The sequence below is a fragment of the Mesocricetus auratus genome, unplaced genomic scaffold (assembly GCF_017639785.1).
Source record: "Mesocricetus auratus isolate SY011 unplaced genomic scaffold, BCM_Maur_2.0 Super-Scaffold_100027, whole genome shotgun sequence".
NCBI lineage: Eukaryota > Metazoa > Chordata > Mammalia > Rodentia > Cricetidae > Mesocricetus > Mesocricetus auratus.
In genome coordinates this window covers 8,201,780-8,218,170 of record NW_024429208.1, presented here as the reverse complement: position 1 = coordinate 8,218,170, position 16,391 = coordinate 8,201,780, and the positions used below count along the sequence as shown (strand labels likewise).

Here is a 16,391-nt window from a genome sequence, read left to right as displayed (position 1 = left end):
TTATCAGGACCCACAAACTCAGAACACCAGGGGAGAACTGGGACTTTAAGTCCTCGGTCATCTCTGTTTTTGTGCCCACCCCATGGAAGAAGGGCTAGGGACCCCCCCAGGCCCCCTCTTCATGTCCACAGGGCAAGGGGGAATTGAGATGGCTAAGGCTAGACTTCGTGTCCACCCATTTCATGGAAAGAATGAGACCGACGACCCCGTCCCCTCCCCACCCCCCTTATCCCTGCATCTTGTGTGAGGGTTCGGATGCTCCTAGCCAGTCAGAGATACTCCTCCAGTCACTGCGCACTATTGAGGGGCGATCCCCACTCCCAGACTTGGGGAAGGGACCTGAGGTATCCACGAGGCCGCACTCTGCGCCCACGCCCAGTCCGGGTCTCATGACTGCCTAGGACCGAGGGTGATGACACTGGAGAGAGGGAGGGTGCGGCGCCCCGCCCCGTCGTTTTGTCACGTGCCACGCGCCCGGGGGCGGAGCCGAGCCAGGTTCTTCTAGGGTCCCGGCACCGAGGGCTCCGAGCTGTCTCCTTCCTCTTCGCCTGTCTGTGTCACCAGGTCCACCGCAGTCAAGATGATGTGTGGCGCGCCGTCCGCCACGCAGCCGGCCACGGCCGAGACGCAGGAGATCGCCGACAAGGTGAGCTGGGCCCAGGTCAGGCCAGCAAGAGCCAGGCCCTCGGGAAAGGGAACCCGGCGGCCTGAGGGACCAGCATGCCCAAACCCGCCCGGGTTCTGCAGCAGGATTCGGGCGCGGTCCCACTTGTGGGTGGGAGCTGGGACTCTGGGTCTGGTTGGAGGATTCAGAAACCGGGACTGGGCCGCGTCTGCAGCTGCTTCCGTGCGAGAGGACCGCCTACCTCTTAGGAAATCGAGGTCGGTGGAGGGCTGAGACGGTCCACAAGAGTTCGGGAAGGAGGCTCACAGTGCTAGAGCCCAGGGGTAAAACCAGCTTAGCCCGCGAAAGTGAGGCACCTTCTGACTTCAACACAGGCCCAACAAGAGACTCGATGAAGGCCAGCCTGGCCTACAGTGGGAGTCTTCTCAAAAAAAAAAAAAAAAAGACGTAGGAATGGATAGCTATGAATGGAGGTACGACACACCTCACACCACTCCCTCGGGGAGGAAAAAAAAAAGTTAAAACCAAAAGTTGCAGAACTTGCTAGTTAGTGCCTAGATTTCCTAGTCGGCAACCAGAGGTGGACCTGGGTTGCAGGTAGGTGCTGGTGCATGCTCAAAAGACCTTTGTGAGAGTCCCAGCTGTGGCTGCTTGTAGAGCAGACATTCTATACAGGTTCAGGGTATTAACAAGGGGAAAAGTTAAACATGTCCGCCTGCAGCATTCCAGCCACCTCCCAAGTCCAGGGTCCTGTCCACAAAGCCCAGCTGTCCTCGGGAAGTTTGTGATCTGACCAGAGTGGTCAGGAAGGAGTGAGTCAGCATCATGAGAACCTGAAAGTGAGGGATTGGAACAGACACACTTGCCCAGCCCTCCCCTGGCTGGCCCAAGCAACCCTTGTCTGCCATCATTCTTACTCGGGCTGGACAGATTTATACCACTGACACCAGACTAAGTACCCTACACCTGTAGTGTCATACGCCAGCACTCCAGAGGCAGAGACGGGCGAATCTCACAGAGTTTGAAGTCAGTCCAGTCTACATAGTTCCAGACCATAGCTGCAGAGTGAGACCGTGTCTCAAAAGAGGCACTGTGTTCCCTGTTGTCAGTGGGCCCAACAGCTTACTGTGTCCCCCGCCCTGAGGAACACCAGTGTTGAGGCCTGGCAGGGGGAATCCTGAGACAGGCAGGAAAGCGCCTGCCGATGAATCTGAGTCCTTCTCTTATCGTCGCCCACCATCCAGGTGAAATCCCAGCTCGAAGAGAAAGAAAATCAGAAGTTCGCCGTCTTCAAAGCTGTGTCCTTCAGGCAGCAGGTGGTGGCTGGCATCAACTTCTTTATCAAGGTGGGTATGAGTGTCACCTGGGGAAAACTAGGACAGTCTCAGAGTGCTCTGCAGCTTCTTCCTTTAGAGGGACACCCTTCAAGAAGACACGCACAGTTCTGAGACGATGAATTTGGGGTCCCAGGGTTCCTGGCCTTAAAGGAAGAGACAGGCATTTTACTGGCCCAGTTGCTGGTGCCCTGAGCTCTTCTAAGACCAGGTTGAGCCTGGAGCTGGGGTCTCACCTTTGCTGCTGGGCCCCTCTTTATCTCCCCACAGGTTGATGTTGGTGACAATAAATTTGTGCACTTGAAGGTGTTCAAGGCCCTCCCCCATGAAAACAAGCCCTTGACCCTGTCTTGCTACCAGACCAACAAAGAACAACATGATGAGCTGAGCTTCTCGTGATTCTGCAGCCCCTGGCCAAACACTGCATCTCTCTATGGTGTTTGGGACCACGAAGGCAATACCCCTCTGTGATGGAGGGGGCGGAGTGGGGCAGCTTCTTTTGTGATTCCCAAACTGCATTGTGTTTGTTTTCTTCCAAATAATTATTTTCAGAAAGCTACGTGTGATCTCTCTAAATATATTTTAAAGTCTATACAAAATGTCTCCTTTGTTTAGAATTTTTCCCTGTGTTTAAAAATCATGGTCAAGCCGGGCGGTGATGGTGCACGCCTTTAATCCCAGCACTCGGGAGGCAGAGGCAGGTGGATCTCTGTGAGTTCCAGGCCAGGCTGGACCGACAGCCTCCAAAACAATACAGAGAAACCCTGTCTCGTAAAACCAAAAAAAAAAAAAACAAAAAACATGGTCACCACCAGGTGGTAGTGACGCACACCTTTAGTCCCCGCACTCAGAAGGCAGAGGCAGGTGGCTCTCTGTGAGTTCGAGGCCAGCCTGGTCTATAGAGCAAGTTCCAGGACAGCCAAGGCTACACAGAGAAACTCAGTCTCGAAAAACAAAAACAAACAAAAATTACAGTCACAACATAGATATGCCAAGGAAAGGTAGTTGTTTACTTGCTATTTAAGTTTTTCTACATTTACTTACCAGTGTGTATACATTCGTGAATATATATGTACATGCCATGGCGTACATACAGAGGTCAGAGGACAATCTGGTAGGGTTGATTCTTTTTACCATATGGATCCCTGAGATGGAACTCAGCTCCTCAGGGATGGCAGCGAGTGTCTTTAACCACTGAACCATTCATTCATAAACTGGAACCAGGCTCTGGTTTAATCCCCAACTCTGTAAAAACAGTTACTTACAGCTGAAATGACCCAGCTGGTAGAGCCCCTTCTGTGACAGGTATGACCTGAACTAGCTTAGGAAAATCTTCCTGGTCTAGGGCACTGGAGTGACTTAGGTTCACTAAGTCACAGCACCTAGGTGGGAGAGCCAGGTGTCACATGTGGCATTCAGCCTTCTGCGTGGCTGTGACGGCTCACCCATGTCTCAGTCTCCTGTGAAAAAAGGCCGAGTCCGCCAGTTCTAAAGTGTCAGCAGCAGGCTTGGTGGGACACAGTCACATGCTGCGTTACTCGCTACACCACAGCTGTCAGATAGCTACAGAGCTCAGAGCACAACCTGGGCCTGTGTGTGTGTGTGTGTGTGTGTGTGTGTGTGTGTGTGTGTGTGTGTGTGTTCATAAGTGAAGGTGCCCTGGCCAGCCTGACTTTCAGACTGCCTCCACTTAGGAAGGCCCGTGGTCTCCCCAGGGGGTCAGTGTCTGTCATCCATTAGGAAGGTGAAGATGGGTGGCATTCATTTCTTGCGTTCAGAGTCACGTTGTGAACACATGGCTGAGGACTGCTGAGCTGCAGTCACCTCCCCAGGCATGTCCAGACTGGTGAGTGCACAGACAGACTTGGGACCCTGGTGACGAGGGACCAGTGAATGCACAGCTGGGGAGGAGGCGGGAGATGAATAACGCACTGAGCCTCCTGTACCACACAGGACCTCAAATACAAACCTGTAACTCAGAGACCGGACAGGTTCCCGGCCAGGAGGCTCAGTGCAAGGCAGGTAGGGCAGATGCCACTGAGGGAGTAAGAAAGGGCCAATGTGTCATCCAACAGGAAGGGAGGTGAGTCAGCAGCTGTGACTGGAAATCCCCTCCGCACCACAGGGAGCAACCAGGGCAGGCAGAAGCTGTGTAAGCAGGACAGACGGAGGTCACTGCAGGGCATGCATACAAGTCCTAACTGACACAGGGCTTGGTGTGAACCCTGGGGGCTAAAGTGACTTCTCCGAGGTGCTCAGTTTCATCAGATGCTCCCTTCAGAGGTCACGGAGGGAGAAGCAGAGGGGAGGCTGCTAGGGTTCTCTGCCGCCTGGACGGGAGTCACCGGGTGTGCACTGTGATGGCTGCTCTAGCACCTGGAGGCCTGGTGGGCTCCTGGAGAAACTGTGCAGAGGGACAGTGTCACCTCAGGCCGCCCTAGTGCTCGCAGCATGCTGGAAGCTGTTACACAGAAAAGTAGGGAGGGATGACTGAGCTCTGTGGCCTCTGACCCCGTGACTAGGAGCATACGATTGGGCAGTGTGGCTCACCTCATGGTGACCATTAAGGCAGATGGATCCAGAAAGGGACCAAGGAGGTCAAGTTCTATACTTCAGAGGACAACCTTCCTCCAGTCAGACCCCTCCTCCTAATGGCCATTCAGCTATGAACTCATCCCTGGATGAAACCATTGTTGGAGGAAGCCATTGATGAAGTCACTCTCCCCCGTGCTGGTCACCTCAAAACATGCTGTGGAGCCAAACCTCCAGTGCAAGAGCCTATGGGGGCAATTCACATGCAAACCACAACGCACAAGTCTGGGGGGGGTGTAAATGGGAGGTGGGGGGTCCGACGGGTGTGTGGAAGGATCACAGGAACTGAGGGTCTCCCACTGCGCAGGCGGTAGCCGAGTGAGAGAGCGCTCAAGGAGAGAGCCTGATCGTGACTGGAGGATCTCCAAGATCCCTTTAGAACAATGCTGAGACAGTCTGCTTGGATGATCTGTGTGCCCAGCACAGCCAGAGCTGAGGACTTGGAGGCCTAGCAACCCCTGGTAATTTGGCCTGAGCTTCTCACCCAATCAGGATGCTGGGTCCTTAGGCTCACCACATCTTCATTCTGTAACAGTGGGCAGGCAACAAAGTCATACCCGTACTCTCCCGCAATGGGCTAAATCCCTTTTCGAGCCTGGAATCAGAGCTTACTCGAGATTCTGATGGACCTGCCTTCCCCCAGACTGTCCTGCCTGGGCAATGTGAACAAATGACTCAAGAGATCAGCAAAGCCATTGCTAGTGGCTGGGGCTACCTTAGCTTGGGCTTCTCCCTGTGCCTAAGGGTCGAGCCCTGCTCCAGAGTCCGGTACCTGTGTGATGTCTCACCACCTCTGCCCCTTGGGAAGATGATCACTGGCATGCCCGGGTGCTGGGCAGTCTGGCAGCATCACCATGTGCTGGCGCTAGGCATCTCTAGCACCTGCACCGCGTTCAAGCCCAGGTGGGAAAGACGGGGGAAGGGTTGTGTGAGATACCCAGCATCTGCAAGACGGGCTCTTCTGAGCAGGTGCCTGTGTGGTGAGGCCAGCTTGAAAGTGCTCTTTCTGTCTCCACACATGAAGCCAGCCCCTTTACAGTGTTCCTCACGCTGCCCTGGAGGACAGGCGGATTGAGAAGGTGCTAATTAGAGCATACTCCATCCCAGGAGCCTTGTCTTAACTCGGGATCTCAGACATTCAGAGTTCTCAGTTACTGTTTTGAAGTCTGTGACCTTTGCACCCCATGCCTCAGTTCTAGCCGACCAGAGTACTATGTACTGAGCTGGTTGAAGTCTGCGAGAGCCCTAGCAGGACAGCCAGGAATGTTGGGAGGGAAGTCAGGCGGTGCCACCACACCCTCCTGCACTGTCTGCCCGCACTGGGGACAAATACTGTTAGGTGTACCAAATGGACGAGATTAGATCCTTATTAAGGCAGTGATAACAATGAATGTAATCATAATTGGATGCATGTTGTGCAAGGGAAAAATTGCAGACCTGAGGGGTGGAATCGCTCCACTGCCAACACGTCCAGAGTCTTAATGGGCCGCTTGGAGGCAACATAACTGTGCCTGGATGTCATCAGAGTCACTGGAGAAGTGGAAGAAGCTGTGGGTTCTGGGGGGCTGAGGCTCAGTGGTGTTTCTACTGTGAGAGGGCTGCAGGGAGCCTTGAGAGCTGTGGGAGGCTTCAGAGCAGAGAGGGAGCTCTGCCTCTTGTAGAGACACGCCCAGCAGCCCACATGGTTGCTGGAAGCTGGGGCCAGGAGAAGCTGTTTGCTCTGGGCCTCAGTTAAGAATAGCTGAGTTGTGACCTCGTGGCGCAATGGTGGCACGTCTGACTTCAGGAATTGCTGGGTCCAGGGCTGGAGAAATGGCTCAGAAGAGAACTGGTTGTTCTTCCAGAGGACCCTACTTCAATTCCTAGCACCCACGTGACAGTTCACAACTGTCTGTCACTCCACTTAAAGGGGATCTGACACCCGCACACAGATGTACATGTAGGCAAAATGCCGATGCATACAAAATAAAAATAAACTATTTTGGGGCTGGAGAGATGGCTCAGAGGTTAAGAGCACTGACTGCTCTTCCAGGGGTTCTGAGTTCAATTCCCAGCAACCACATGGTGGCTCATAACCATCTACAATTCAATCTGGTGTCCTCTTCTGGCATGTAGGCAGAACACTGTACGTCTGATAAATAAAAAATCTTTTTTTTCTTTTTTGGTTTTTCGAGACAGGGTTTCTCTGTGGCTTTGGAGGCTGTCCTGGAACTTGCTCTGTAGACCAGGCTGGCCTTGAACTCACAGAGATCCACCTGCCTCTGCCTCCCGAGTGCTGGGATTAAAGGCGTGCGCCACCAACGCCTGGCTAAATAAAAAATCTTAAAAAAAAAACCACAAAAACTATTTTTTAAAAGCTGGGTCCAAGCTGGACATGGGCACCAAGACATATTGCCCAGAGACTGTCACAGCCAAGTGCCACAATCCAGTGGTTTAGAACTTATTCTGTCAAATCCTGATGCCTGAGGAGGGGGCAGGGCGAGAGGCGCTGTGTAGGCCCAGGGAAGCGGCTCCCATGCCTTGTGTCTGCTGCACACACTGGTGCTCTTGCCTCGAGCCCTGCCTCTGGGCTGCTGTCCTCCAGTCTCCTGCCTCCACTTCCCATACTCAGTGTCTCTAAATTTCTCTTCTCCATGGACACCGGTCATCGGCTGAACATCCAACCTAATCCAGTGTGACCACCAATTTCATCTCAACCGCCTCATTCTAACGCAGGTCATGTGCACAGGATCATGGCTTCAACATGGAGGCATCTTTGGGGATCCATTTAACCCTAGGACACTGTGACAATGAATACCACAGTTTGAGGGGCTGTCTTCTGTATCACACCCTGACCCGAGTCCTCACCTACCAGGCTCTGCTCATGTCAGCTGCCACAAAAGGCCATCCTGGCATGGGGACATCCTATCCTCTGGCTGAAGTCTCAACAGTGGTAGCCCAGGAGCTCCAGGCACTGCAGGCAGATCCGGAGGGATCAAGTGCAGTCCTTCATCGCTGGCCTCAGCTGTGCCCTGCACACAGCCCAGACGTATGCTCCTCCCACTCAGTGAGGGGGCTGGAGAGGGAGACCATCAGGCTGTCCTGTCCTGGTTCAGGGGCTACAGTGTCCCTACAGGGCCATTTTTGGAAGGAAGCCATTGCCCTAGTTCTCCATCAGCGGGGCCTCCAAAGATGCCCATATCCTGAACCTGAAGAAATGGTACCTGGCATGGCCAAGAGGCTCTAACGATGGGATTGAACTGAAGGTCTCAAGAGCTAGGTGACCCTGGGTTGCTGAGTGGTCCAGTGTCATACATTAGGAGGAAGCAGGAAGGTCAGAGTCAAGAGAGGTGTAAGATGCCACTTCTGTCCTCAGACATGGAGCAAGGCCCCCAAGCCAAGGATGCTTCAGCCCTATACATGGAAAAAGTGGACTCTCGAGCCTGGCACCTTCAGAAAGACCAGCGCTGACACCCCATTTGTATACACCTGGTCTCCACAGCTTTAAATAATCAGAGGTAGCCTATCATAAAAAGCAGTGCAGCAGTCACAGGACACCTGTCACCAGTTTATGTCTCTGCTCTGTCCCTGTCAGCCTCCTGCATGGCCTGCATCCTCTCTGGCAATGATTGACCAAATGGGGACTCAGGGATCTAAACCCAGCCCCTCCCTTGCCTTCAGGACAACTGCTGAACTGCTCCATGCTTTACACCTAAGGGCACTGGTGAGCTATGGTCATGGTCCCAAGCTTCTGCACTCAGTGTCACTGTTAAAGGTCAAGGAGCCAGGTGGCACCAGAGCTCACTAACAACTGAAATGTTGGACGTTCTCCAATGACTATCTTCAGAATCTTTCAGGGAGCAGCAGGACAGGTCTTCTGTCTCTAAGCTCCCACCCCAGAATCCTGCTGGAAGCCTCAGGACTGGCCCTAAGGCACCAGATAGACTCCCAGGAAAGGAGAGACTGAAGGGTGAGCTGGGTACCACCACAGTGGGACCAAGGACACACTTTCCTTTGATGGACAGGCTAGGGAGAAATAATCACACAAACAACTGCAATGAAAATATTTATTTGTGGATAATCATAGAGGTCAACAGACCAGCACAAAACAGACACAACTACACAGTGCTGACAGGTGCTAAAGTCTACAGACGCATTGACAAAGGACAGTACACGGGGCTGGACGACTTGGACCAGAGACCACCTAAGCCCAGAGCACCCGCCTCCTGTACACCAGGGGCGGTGGGCCAGCTGTGCTTTACTCTAACGGTTAGGAGCCTCCAAAAAGTTGAGGTCTCTGGGTAGGAATAGTAGGGTCAGGCCAGCCCCAGAGGTGCAGCCCGTCTTCTGATTGGTCCAGGTTTGCAAAACACCGGTGAAACTCTGACAAGGTCTATATCAGGAATTAGGCAGCTATGAAGCTAAGCGCACTCAAGAGGTCACCCATGTCTCATCCTTCAAGAGCTATGTTGAATTCAACTCCATTTACAAAAATATTGACATCCATGCCTACCAAAACCCAAAGGGCCTTAGGCGTCTTGTGGGAATTGGCCAGGTCAGAGCATCGAGGGAACCTGACTTCTGCCTTTCTGCTCTGTGGGACACTAGAAGCATGTGCTAAGTCTCTGAGTCTTCTAATTGTCCAGTCACCCCCAGAGCACACCCTCCCCATGTCAGGCATGAACCAGGTCCTTGGTGAGCATGTAGCTCGGAGACTTCCAGGGCACCAGACCAGGTCACACTAAGGAAGGCTCTTCCACTTGTCTTCATGGAGGACGGCCAGGCCCAGCAAGGCAGGCAGTGAGGTGCGGCCATGGTTCACCCAGAATCTCAGCCTGCCTTGGTGGGCCTGCAAACTCTATAAGATGGGCGGTGAGGCATGGCCATGGTTGCACCCCAAGGCCTTCTGGGAGCTTCCAAGCATGAAGGTTGAAGTGGCAGGCTCTGCCCTGTTTCCACCCGCCTAAAGCCACAGGGCAGGAGTAGCCCTAGCTGGCTATTTGAGAGCTGACAGGGGCAGGGTGGGGTCCCCACGGCGATAGGGGAGACCTTTACACCTGGAATGTGTATACTGTTGCAGAAAGACCAGAAAGTGCCCACAGTGAGCTAGGGAAAGAAAAGAGGAGCTGTTGGCATAGGTGAGCTAAGTTCACCTGAAGTGGCTGTTTTCCAGGGCTCAGCCCAAGGTACAGTGGGTAACAGACAGGAGATGGAGACTCCTGCTGGGGACATGCTCCTGCCTGACTCACATAGCGAGGAACCCTTTAAATAGGAAAAAGAAAAATCCAGGAATAACTGTGAGTTTAAAGATACTTCTTACTACACAGCTATCCTCCTGCCTCAGCCTTTAGGGCTCCAGATTGCAGCTGTGCACCTCCATGCCAGGCAAGAATTGCCTCTTAATATGATGTAAAGAGTAACTACTGAAAATGGGCAACAGGAAGCAGACATCTCCTGACCCAGGTTCCACAGGACTGGAACCTGCAAATGCCCTGCCAGCCCCCACCTGAAGCGGTCACAGCAAGTGGAGGAAAGGAACGGACTGTCACATGCATGCCCAGATGGGCCTCCATTCCGGGGCTCTCCTGCACCACTCAAGCCATCAGAGAACAGCATCCACTCAGACTGCTGGGACCAGGTTCAAGCCTTCCCCACAGAGCCCACAGTTCTGTGAAAAAACTTACAGTGAACCTGACCTCCCAGGACTGCCCCTCGGGGGACAGCCTTTCTAGGCATCCACTGGTGGGCCCTGAGGTCAGCATCCACTGTCACTTGCACAGACCTGGCTTTGCAGGGCCTCTCACTGCAAGTAGCTGCATGGATGACTGGAAGAGAAGCACCCCAACTGACAAGGGACAGGAACAAAAGGGACCTCTGGGCTGCAGCACCCTCTGGAGGACACATGGAATCTGGATGCCACCACCAAAGCCTGTGTCCTTGCCTGTCCCCTCTCTGGGCCCAGTGCAGGCTGTGGTCAGCCCAGCTGTCACTGGGCATTTGAGAACTGCATAAGCAAAGACAGATACATGACCAAGTGGGCAAAGAAAGCAAAGAGTTCCAAAGTACATTCACTTCTTTCTTCTATACTCGTCAGCTCCAGACAATGTGAGGCTTGAAGCAATGGGAGCTGGACGCTGGGGTCAGGAGTTGGCCAGGGGCACAGCAGAGGACTCAGTGCTGCACCAGCCAACCTGCCTCCTTCAGGACAGCCCTGCATTCCCCAATAGGGACGCCAGAGGGCATGACCTCTAACAGCCACTGCTATCCTGTAACCCCAGATGGTGGTGGTGACGTCATACTGGGGACACGGCCTATGGGGCATGTAATTCCCTCCTCTCAATTCCCCTCTTCAGCACAGTGAAGCCAGCCATGGCCACTCCCAATGAACAATCAAGCAGCCTTTAAAAACTGGGTTCTCGCAGGGCGTTGGTGGCACATGCCTTTAATCCCAGCACTCAGGAGGCAGAGGCAGGTGGATCCCTGTGAGTTCGAGACCAGCCTGGTTTACAAGAGCTAGTTCCAGGACAGCCTCCAAAACCACAGAGAAACCCTGTCTCCAAAAACCAAAAACCAAAAAACAAAAAACTGGGTTCTCCCAACTGGAAGAAAAGCACAGTATCGTTTTCACAATTACTAGCATATTGCAAAACTACGACAGAGGCACATGGTTATCTAACAGGACCAGGCAATGATTTAAAAAGAAGCAGATGTTAGAATTTCCCCTTAGTCTTCAGGAGGTTGAAGGAGATGGACTAAGATAGCATCAAAGGGCGTCCCCAGGAGGAAGCAGGCAATACTGAGCTAAGTTTCATTTCCATATGCATCATTTCATAGCCAAGCTAAGGAGAGCGAGAGCAAAGCCAACTCTAGTTTGGACACACAGGCACCAGACCTTGTGACTGCTGGCAGGCAGGCTGCAGACGTTTCTGTGGTAAGCACTGCTTCTGCGCATGCCCACGATCAAAGCATTTATTGTTTCTTAGTCACATGCCTGACCCTCAGCCTGTGCCCCTGTCCCCTGGGCTCCAAAGCTGTGACACAGGAGGACAATTCAGAACACACCAAGTTCAGGATTAAGGAGAAGTCCTCATGAGAGGACAGCACTCAGCATGCTGTGTTAGCAAGAAAGGCTTTCCCCCACCCCATTAGCTCTGGCTACAGTAAATTGCTAAGGCTCTCCTGGTGTGTTTGCAGATTGCGCTCATGAAGACCCAGCACACAGAAATCCTCAACACCCAGTACTGCTCTGCGGTGTGTGTGTGTGTGTGTGTGTGTGTGTGTGTGTGTGTGTGTGTGTGTGTCTTCACAGCTCTTCACACACATGCAGGCCAGACTTTATCCTTTATTGTGAGCATATGTGTGTGAAGCCAGAGGTCAACATCTGGGGTCTTCCTTAATTGCTCTCCACTTTTTGTTTTGAGACAGGGTCTCTCCTTACTGAACCTGGAGCTCACCAGTGAAAAGACTGGCTGTCAAGAGAGCCCCAGGCACCTTCCTGTTTCTAAGGTTCTAGGTACACGCTGCACGACCACACTGAGGCGCTGGGGACTGAACTCAGGTCCTCGTGATTGCATGGCAAGTACTTTACCAACTGCACCATCTCCTGTGCAGTCTCAACACCCTAATCAGGAAAGGAAGTTGTCCTCACTGCTGGCAATGTGGTGTTCCTGCTCTCTGGGGCACAGTGATGCGCTTTGCCTGTGACTTAGGGGAATGTTGTTCCTCCCTTCCAGGCTGCTGGACATGGCTTTCCTTCTTCTGGTCAGCAATACTCGGGGCTCAGAGGTTACTGGGACCAGGAAACACATGCCAGAGAGCTAGCTATCCTAGGCTGGGTTAATGATGGACAAGGTAATTTTAAAAATTACATTTATTTTATTTTTTTGTGTGTGGGTATGTATGTGTGTGTGTGTGAGAGAGGGGGTAGGGGACAGAGAGAGAGAGAGAGAGAGAGAGAGAGAGAGAGAGAGAGAGAGAGAGAGAGAGAGAGAGAGAGAGAGAGAGAGAGAGAGAGAGAGAGAAGTGAGAAGCTCAGGGTACGGGCTGCTGAGAAAGTTCAGCTGGACTGGTGCAGGTCCATGTGACCAGCGTCTCCTGCATCGAGGGCATTTTAACTGGGAACGGGAACACTGGACTAGGTTAAGGTAGGCTGTGGCTCTCAGAGGCCTGCCTGTGGGCTGCAGCCAAGCGCCCCTAGATGTGGTCCCCAGATCTTCAGTCTCCATTTTTCCTGAGGGTGTGGTTTCTCAGAAGAGGCGAATCTCAGAAACTGAGGTACAGGGAGACGGACATGACTGCTGAGATAAAGGAAAATCTAAGTGGACAGCCCCACTCACAGCTATGACTCAGGACCCCAAACTCTAGGATGTGCAGCCAGGAAAGCCACACGTGAGCAATGCAAACGGAGCATGTCCCGGTCTCCTGCACCTACAGTGCCAACATGCTCTCATGGGACTGCCAAGGAGGCAGAGAGCTAGCCGGCTTCACGCAAGGGCCTCTTGCCCCTCAGCATGTGCTGGACACAGAATACAGAAATGGGGAGAGGAACCAGGGTTAAGTATGCCACCATGGGGAGGAGACCCCTCTGCTGCTCCTGCCCTGTCTGTCCAAACATGTCTGCAGCAATGTACTGTCCCCAGCAATACTTGGCAAGTGCAGCACAGGGTGCGTGTCCCCAAGAGCCCCGTGTGGCAACCTTCCCTGAACTTCCATAGCCACCTTAGGCTCAGCAGCTGACCCCTATGTTGGTCAGTTTCTCAGAAGTTGGTCCCAAGTTACAGGAGATCCTGCTGACACCCAGGAGGCTTGCAGATCCTCTGGAATGTTCAGGGCCTTTACAAGGTCCCTGTCACAGTGACAACATGGTTGTGTGCCTACTGAAGCATGAGGATATAACGCTTCCCACACAGTACAACAGTTGTGTAAGTCCGACGTTCTCGGACACACTAAGAGCAGCAGAGACTCACACAGAAACTCTAATGCAGGAACAAGGGTAAGACCAGAACGGCAATGAAGATATTTGGCATAATTCTTCCAGATGCCAATGGTTAGGACCTAACCCAATTTTAAAGACAGTGTGCCCGCAGGCCCAGTCCCAGCACAATCAGGATCTGGGGCAATGGCAGCCAGTGGCCAACAGAAGGGTCCACAGGCACAGGCTTGCCTCTGCCTCCTCCCTCCCACAGACCTGTGAGGCAGCGTGAGGCAGTCAGGAGGCCCAGGGCCTTGGGGGAAGGGGCCATGTTTCTGAGTCACATTTCGTGACAGCTTTGTTATTATTTTAAAAAGCCACGATGGCACATTTTCAGGATTGAGACAGGCTGAGACCCGACCCTCAGGAGGGAACACCATGTTGAGTTTCAGTCAGGGTTCTAAGGCAGACTTCACAGCTCTCACAGGGATGGAAACGGAGACCCCAGCACGCTGTGCTGTGTCAGGGCGAGCTCACGGCCCTCACAGCACCGTGGCCTGCACGATGATCTCGGGGTCCTCGATGTCCTTTTTGCTCTGGACCATCCTCAGCTCCAGCTGAGCCGGGCTGGGCTTCTGTCCCTCTCCTGCTTGAGCTGAGGACACAGGCAAGATTAGAGCGGGAGGGGTGGGGGCCCCCATTGCAGCCCGAGGCTCCCTCCTCCTGCCCACACTGGAGCTCCTGCTTCACAAGGGGCTCCACACTGCCCCCTGCTGCCTCACTTCTAACAGGCAGCAGGATGCAGAGGCTGAAGGGGGAGCCCCCCTCTCCCCTGCCCAGCCCCAGACAGGCACCACCTCCAAGGAAGGCAGAGCAGGAGGGCAGGTACCTTTCGCACACCGGATGGTCCTCTCCAGCACGTGTTGCATGGCAGACACAGTTTTCTCACAGGCCGCCTGTGGAGAGGACAGAGACATCGTCTGCCTTGGTCTACCTGGGTGAGCATCACTGTCCAGAGGACATCCCACAGGCACCAGCTGCCTTAGTCACCAGGAAGCTGGCTCCACTGCCACTCACACTCACAGTGACACAGCTGGGTCCACGGAGCTGACTGCACGACCGCCCCCAAGGAGAGGTCTCTGCATTAGCCAGTGTCTGGAATGTCCCGTCCCCCAAACCCACGTTAGAGGCTAGGCCATCTGCCTGGGGGGGGGGGGGTGACAGCTCTGGAAGTGAGGCCTGGTGCAAGGTCCTGAGTCCTCGGAAGGGGATAGTGTAGCATCGTTATCTCCTTCCTCTTGGGTTGCTGGATCCCACCATGATGCAGAGCGTGGTCTTGAAGCAAAAGGCCATCTCACACGGACAGACCCCTCTGAAACCGTGAGTAGAAAGAATCCTTTCTTCCTTATAAATTGTCCGGGTGCTTTGTGATAGTAGTGGAGAGAGGCTCAAGCAGACACTGCCTATTAAATCAACCACTTCGGTGTGGATGGAGATGCCTCATGGGAGAGACAGCAGCTTTGGGCTTGTCTATACTGTGCGTAGCTGGCAAATGGCAAGTGCGTAACAAGAATTCCGGGAGTGATTAGTCCTACAGACTCCATCGGGAAAGCACTGCTGCCACCACTCTCAAGACCAGAGGCCTGGGGGACTCAGCAGGTCCCTGACCCTCAGTTCCCTACATGGGATGGCTGAACCAGGGCTTGCCTTGGGAGCCCCACCACGAGGATCCTCTGGGTGCCAGCGGCTGAGTTTCTGCTGCCCTGAGCAAAGGGAACCCAGCTGCTGTCAAATATACAGGGCAAGCCTGGCCTGGCCTACACCCGAGGGAGGCAGAGGTGGAGACCAGCAACGGAAAAAGGGAGTGAGCCTTCTAGACTTAAGTTCAGAGTTTTCAGGAGACTTGCCAGGTGAGAGTCTATCATCCTCTAAGTCATATAAGCAAGGAGTCAGACGCGAGGACAGAGTGGGTTGGAATGGGCCGTGGGACAGCACCAGGGAACCCCTTCCAGGTCCCCACACCTTACTGCGTCCCCTAGATCACAACCCTTCCTCTCTCCTTTCCTCCAGTCCAATAGAAGGCTTCCATCACCCAGCTGTCAACCCTGGCACACAGTGCAGGGGTTGTTCCATCTTTAGTTCTTTTTCTTTTTATGTCTGCTCTGCTGGGATGGAACCAGGCCTTGTATGTGCTAGGGAAGTGTTCTACCGCTGTGGCCCTTTGAATGTAATCTCACAAGAAGTGGCAGGGTTAGGAGGTGTGGCTTTCTTCGAGCGGGTATGTCCCTGCGGGAGGAAGTATGTCACTGTGGGGGCGGGTTCTGAGGTTTCCTATGCTCAGAATACTGCCCAGTGTCAGTCAACTTCTGCTGCCTGCAAAATGCAGCACTCTCGGCTCCAGCACTAAGTCAGCTTGCACGCTGCCATGCTTCCCGTCATGATGATGATGGACCGAACCTCTGAGACTGTAAGCCACCCCAATTAAATGTTTTCTTTATAGGAGTTGCCCAGTCAGTGTGTCGATTCACAGCAATAAAAACCCTAACTAAGATAACCACTGAGCCGTGCATGCCCCAGTCCTTGCCCTCTGCCTGCAACAGCACTGGAGGAGGACACGCTGGCTGTCAGCCGCTGGGCATCAGGAGAAATGACCCGCTAACTGGTCACCATACCGCTTTCCTGCACACAGGCCAGGATATCACAAATGCACGGGGACAGCCATAAGAAAACTCCTGTGCCCCTGCTGGGCTCCGTCCTTATCTGCACTTTCAGGAGAAAAGCCCCATCCCTGATCCTAAGGCACATCAGTCCCACTTGAGCTCCCGATGTGGCTTCGGTGATGGAGAGTCCCATATGGTCCACCCTGCCCAGGAGATTTGAGCAAAAGCACCCTCCTCCTCACAAGCGCCTGAAGCAGGCGGAAGGACCAGACAACCATGGAAAGACCATC

At 53.5% G+C, this 16,391-nt stretch overlaps 2 protein-coding genes across 2 annotated transcripts in view; one reads left to right on the top strand and one right to left on the bottom strand.

Moving 5' to 3' along the window:
• Positions 1-474: 474 nt before the first annotated feature.
• On the top strand, positions 475-2,551 carry Cstb (cystatin B). Its single transcript, XM_005088605.4, has 3 exons — positions 475-646; positions 1,870-1,971; positions 2,230-2,551. The coding sequence occupies exons 1-3, from the start codon at positions 581-583 to the stop codon at positions 2,356-2,358; spliced, it is 297 nt and encodes a 98-aa protein (XP_005088662.1). The 5' UTR covers positions 475-580; the 3' UTR covers positions 2,359-2,551.
• A 6,032-nt stretch (positions 2,552-8,583) lies between these two features.
• LOC106023151 (pyridoxal kinase) overlaps positions 8,584-16,391 on the bottom strand; it is a 32,756-nt gene continuing 24,948 nt past the window's right edge. The window contains exons 10-11 of the mRNA XM_040732439.1: positions 14,331-14,397; positions 8,584-14,096 (exon numbers count right to left, since the gene is read on the bottom strand). Of these exons, the coding sequence (XP_040588373.1) occupies positions 13,984-14,096; positions 14,331-14,397 (180 nt within the window). The 3' untranslated portion in view covers positions 8,584-13,983. The remainder of the gene's footprint in view (positions 14,097-14,330; positions 14,398-16,391) is intronic.

Coding starts and splice junctions, on each gene's coding strand:
- Cstb (XM_005088605.4), top strand. CDS start 581: ATGATGTGTGGCGCGCCGTCCGCCACGCAGCCGGCCACGGCCGAGACG. Junction 647..1,869: donor CGCAGGAGATCGCCGACAAG/GTGAGCTGGGCC, acceptor CCCACCATCCAG/GTGAAATCCCAGCTCGAAGA. Junction 1,972..2,229: donor GCATCAACTTCTTTATCAAG/GTGGGTATGAGT, acceptor ATCTCCCCACAG/GTTGATGTTGGTGACAATAA.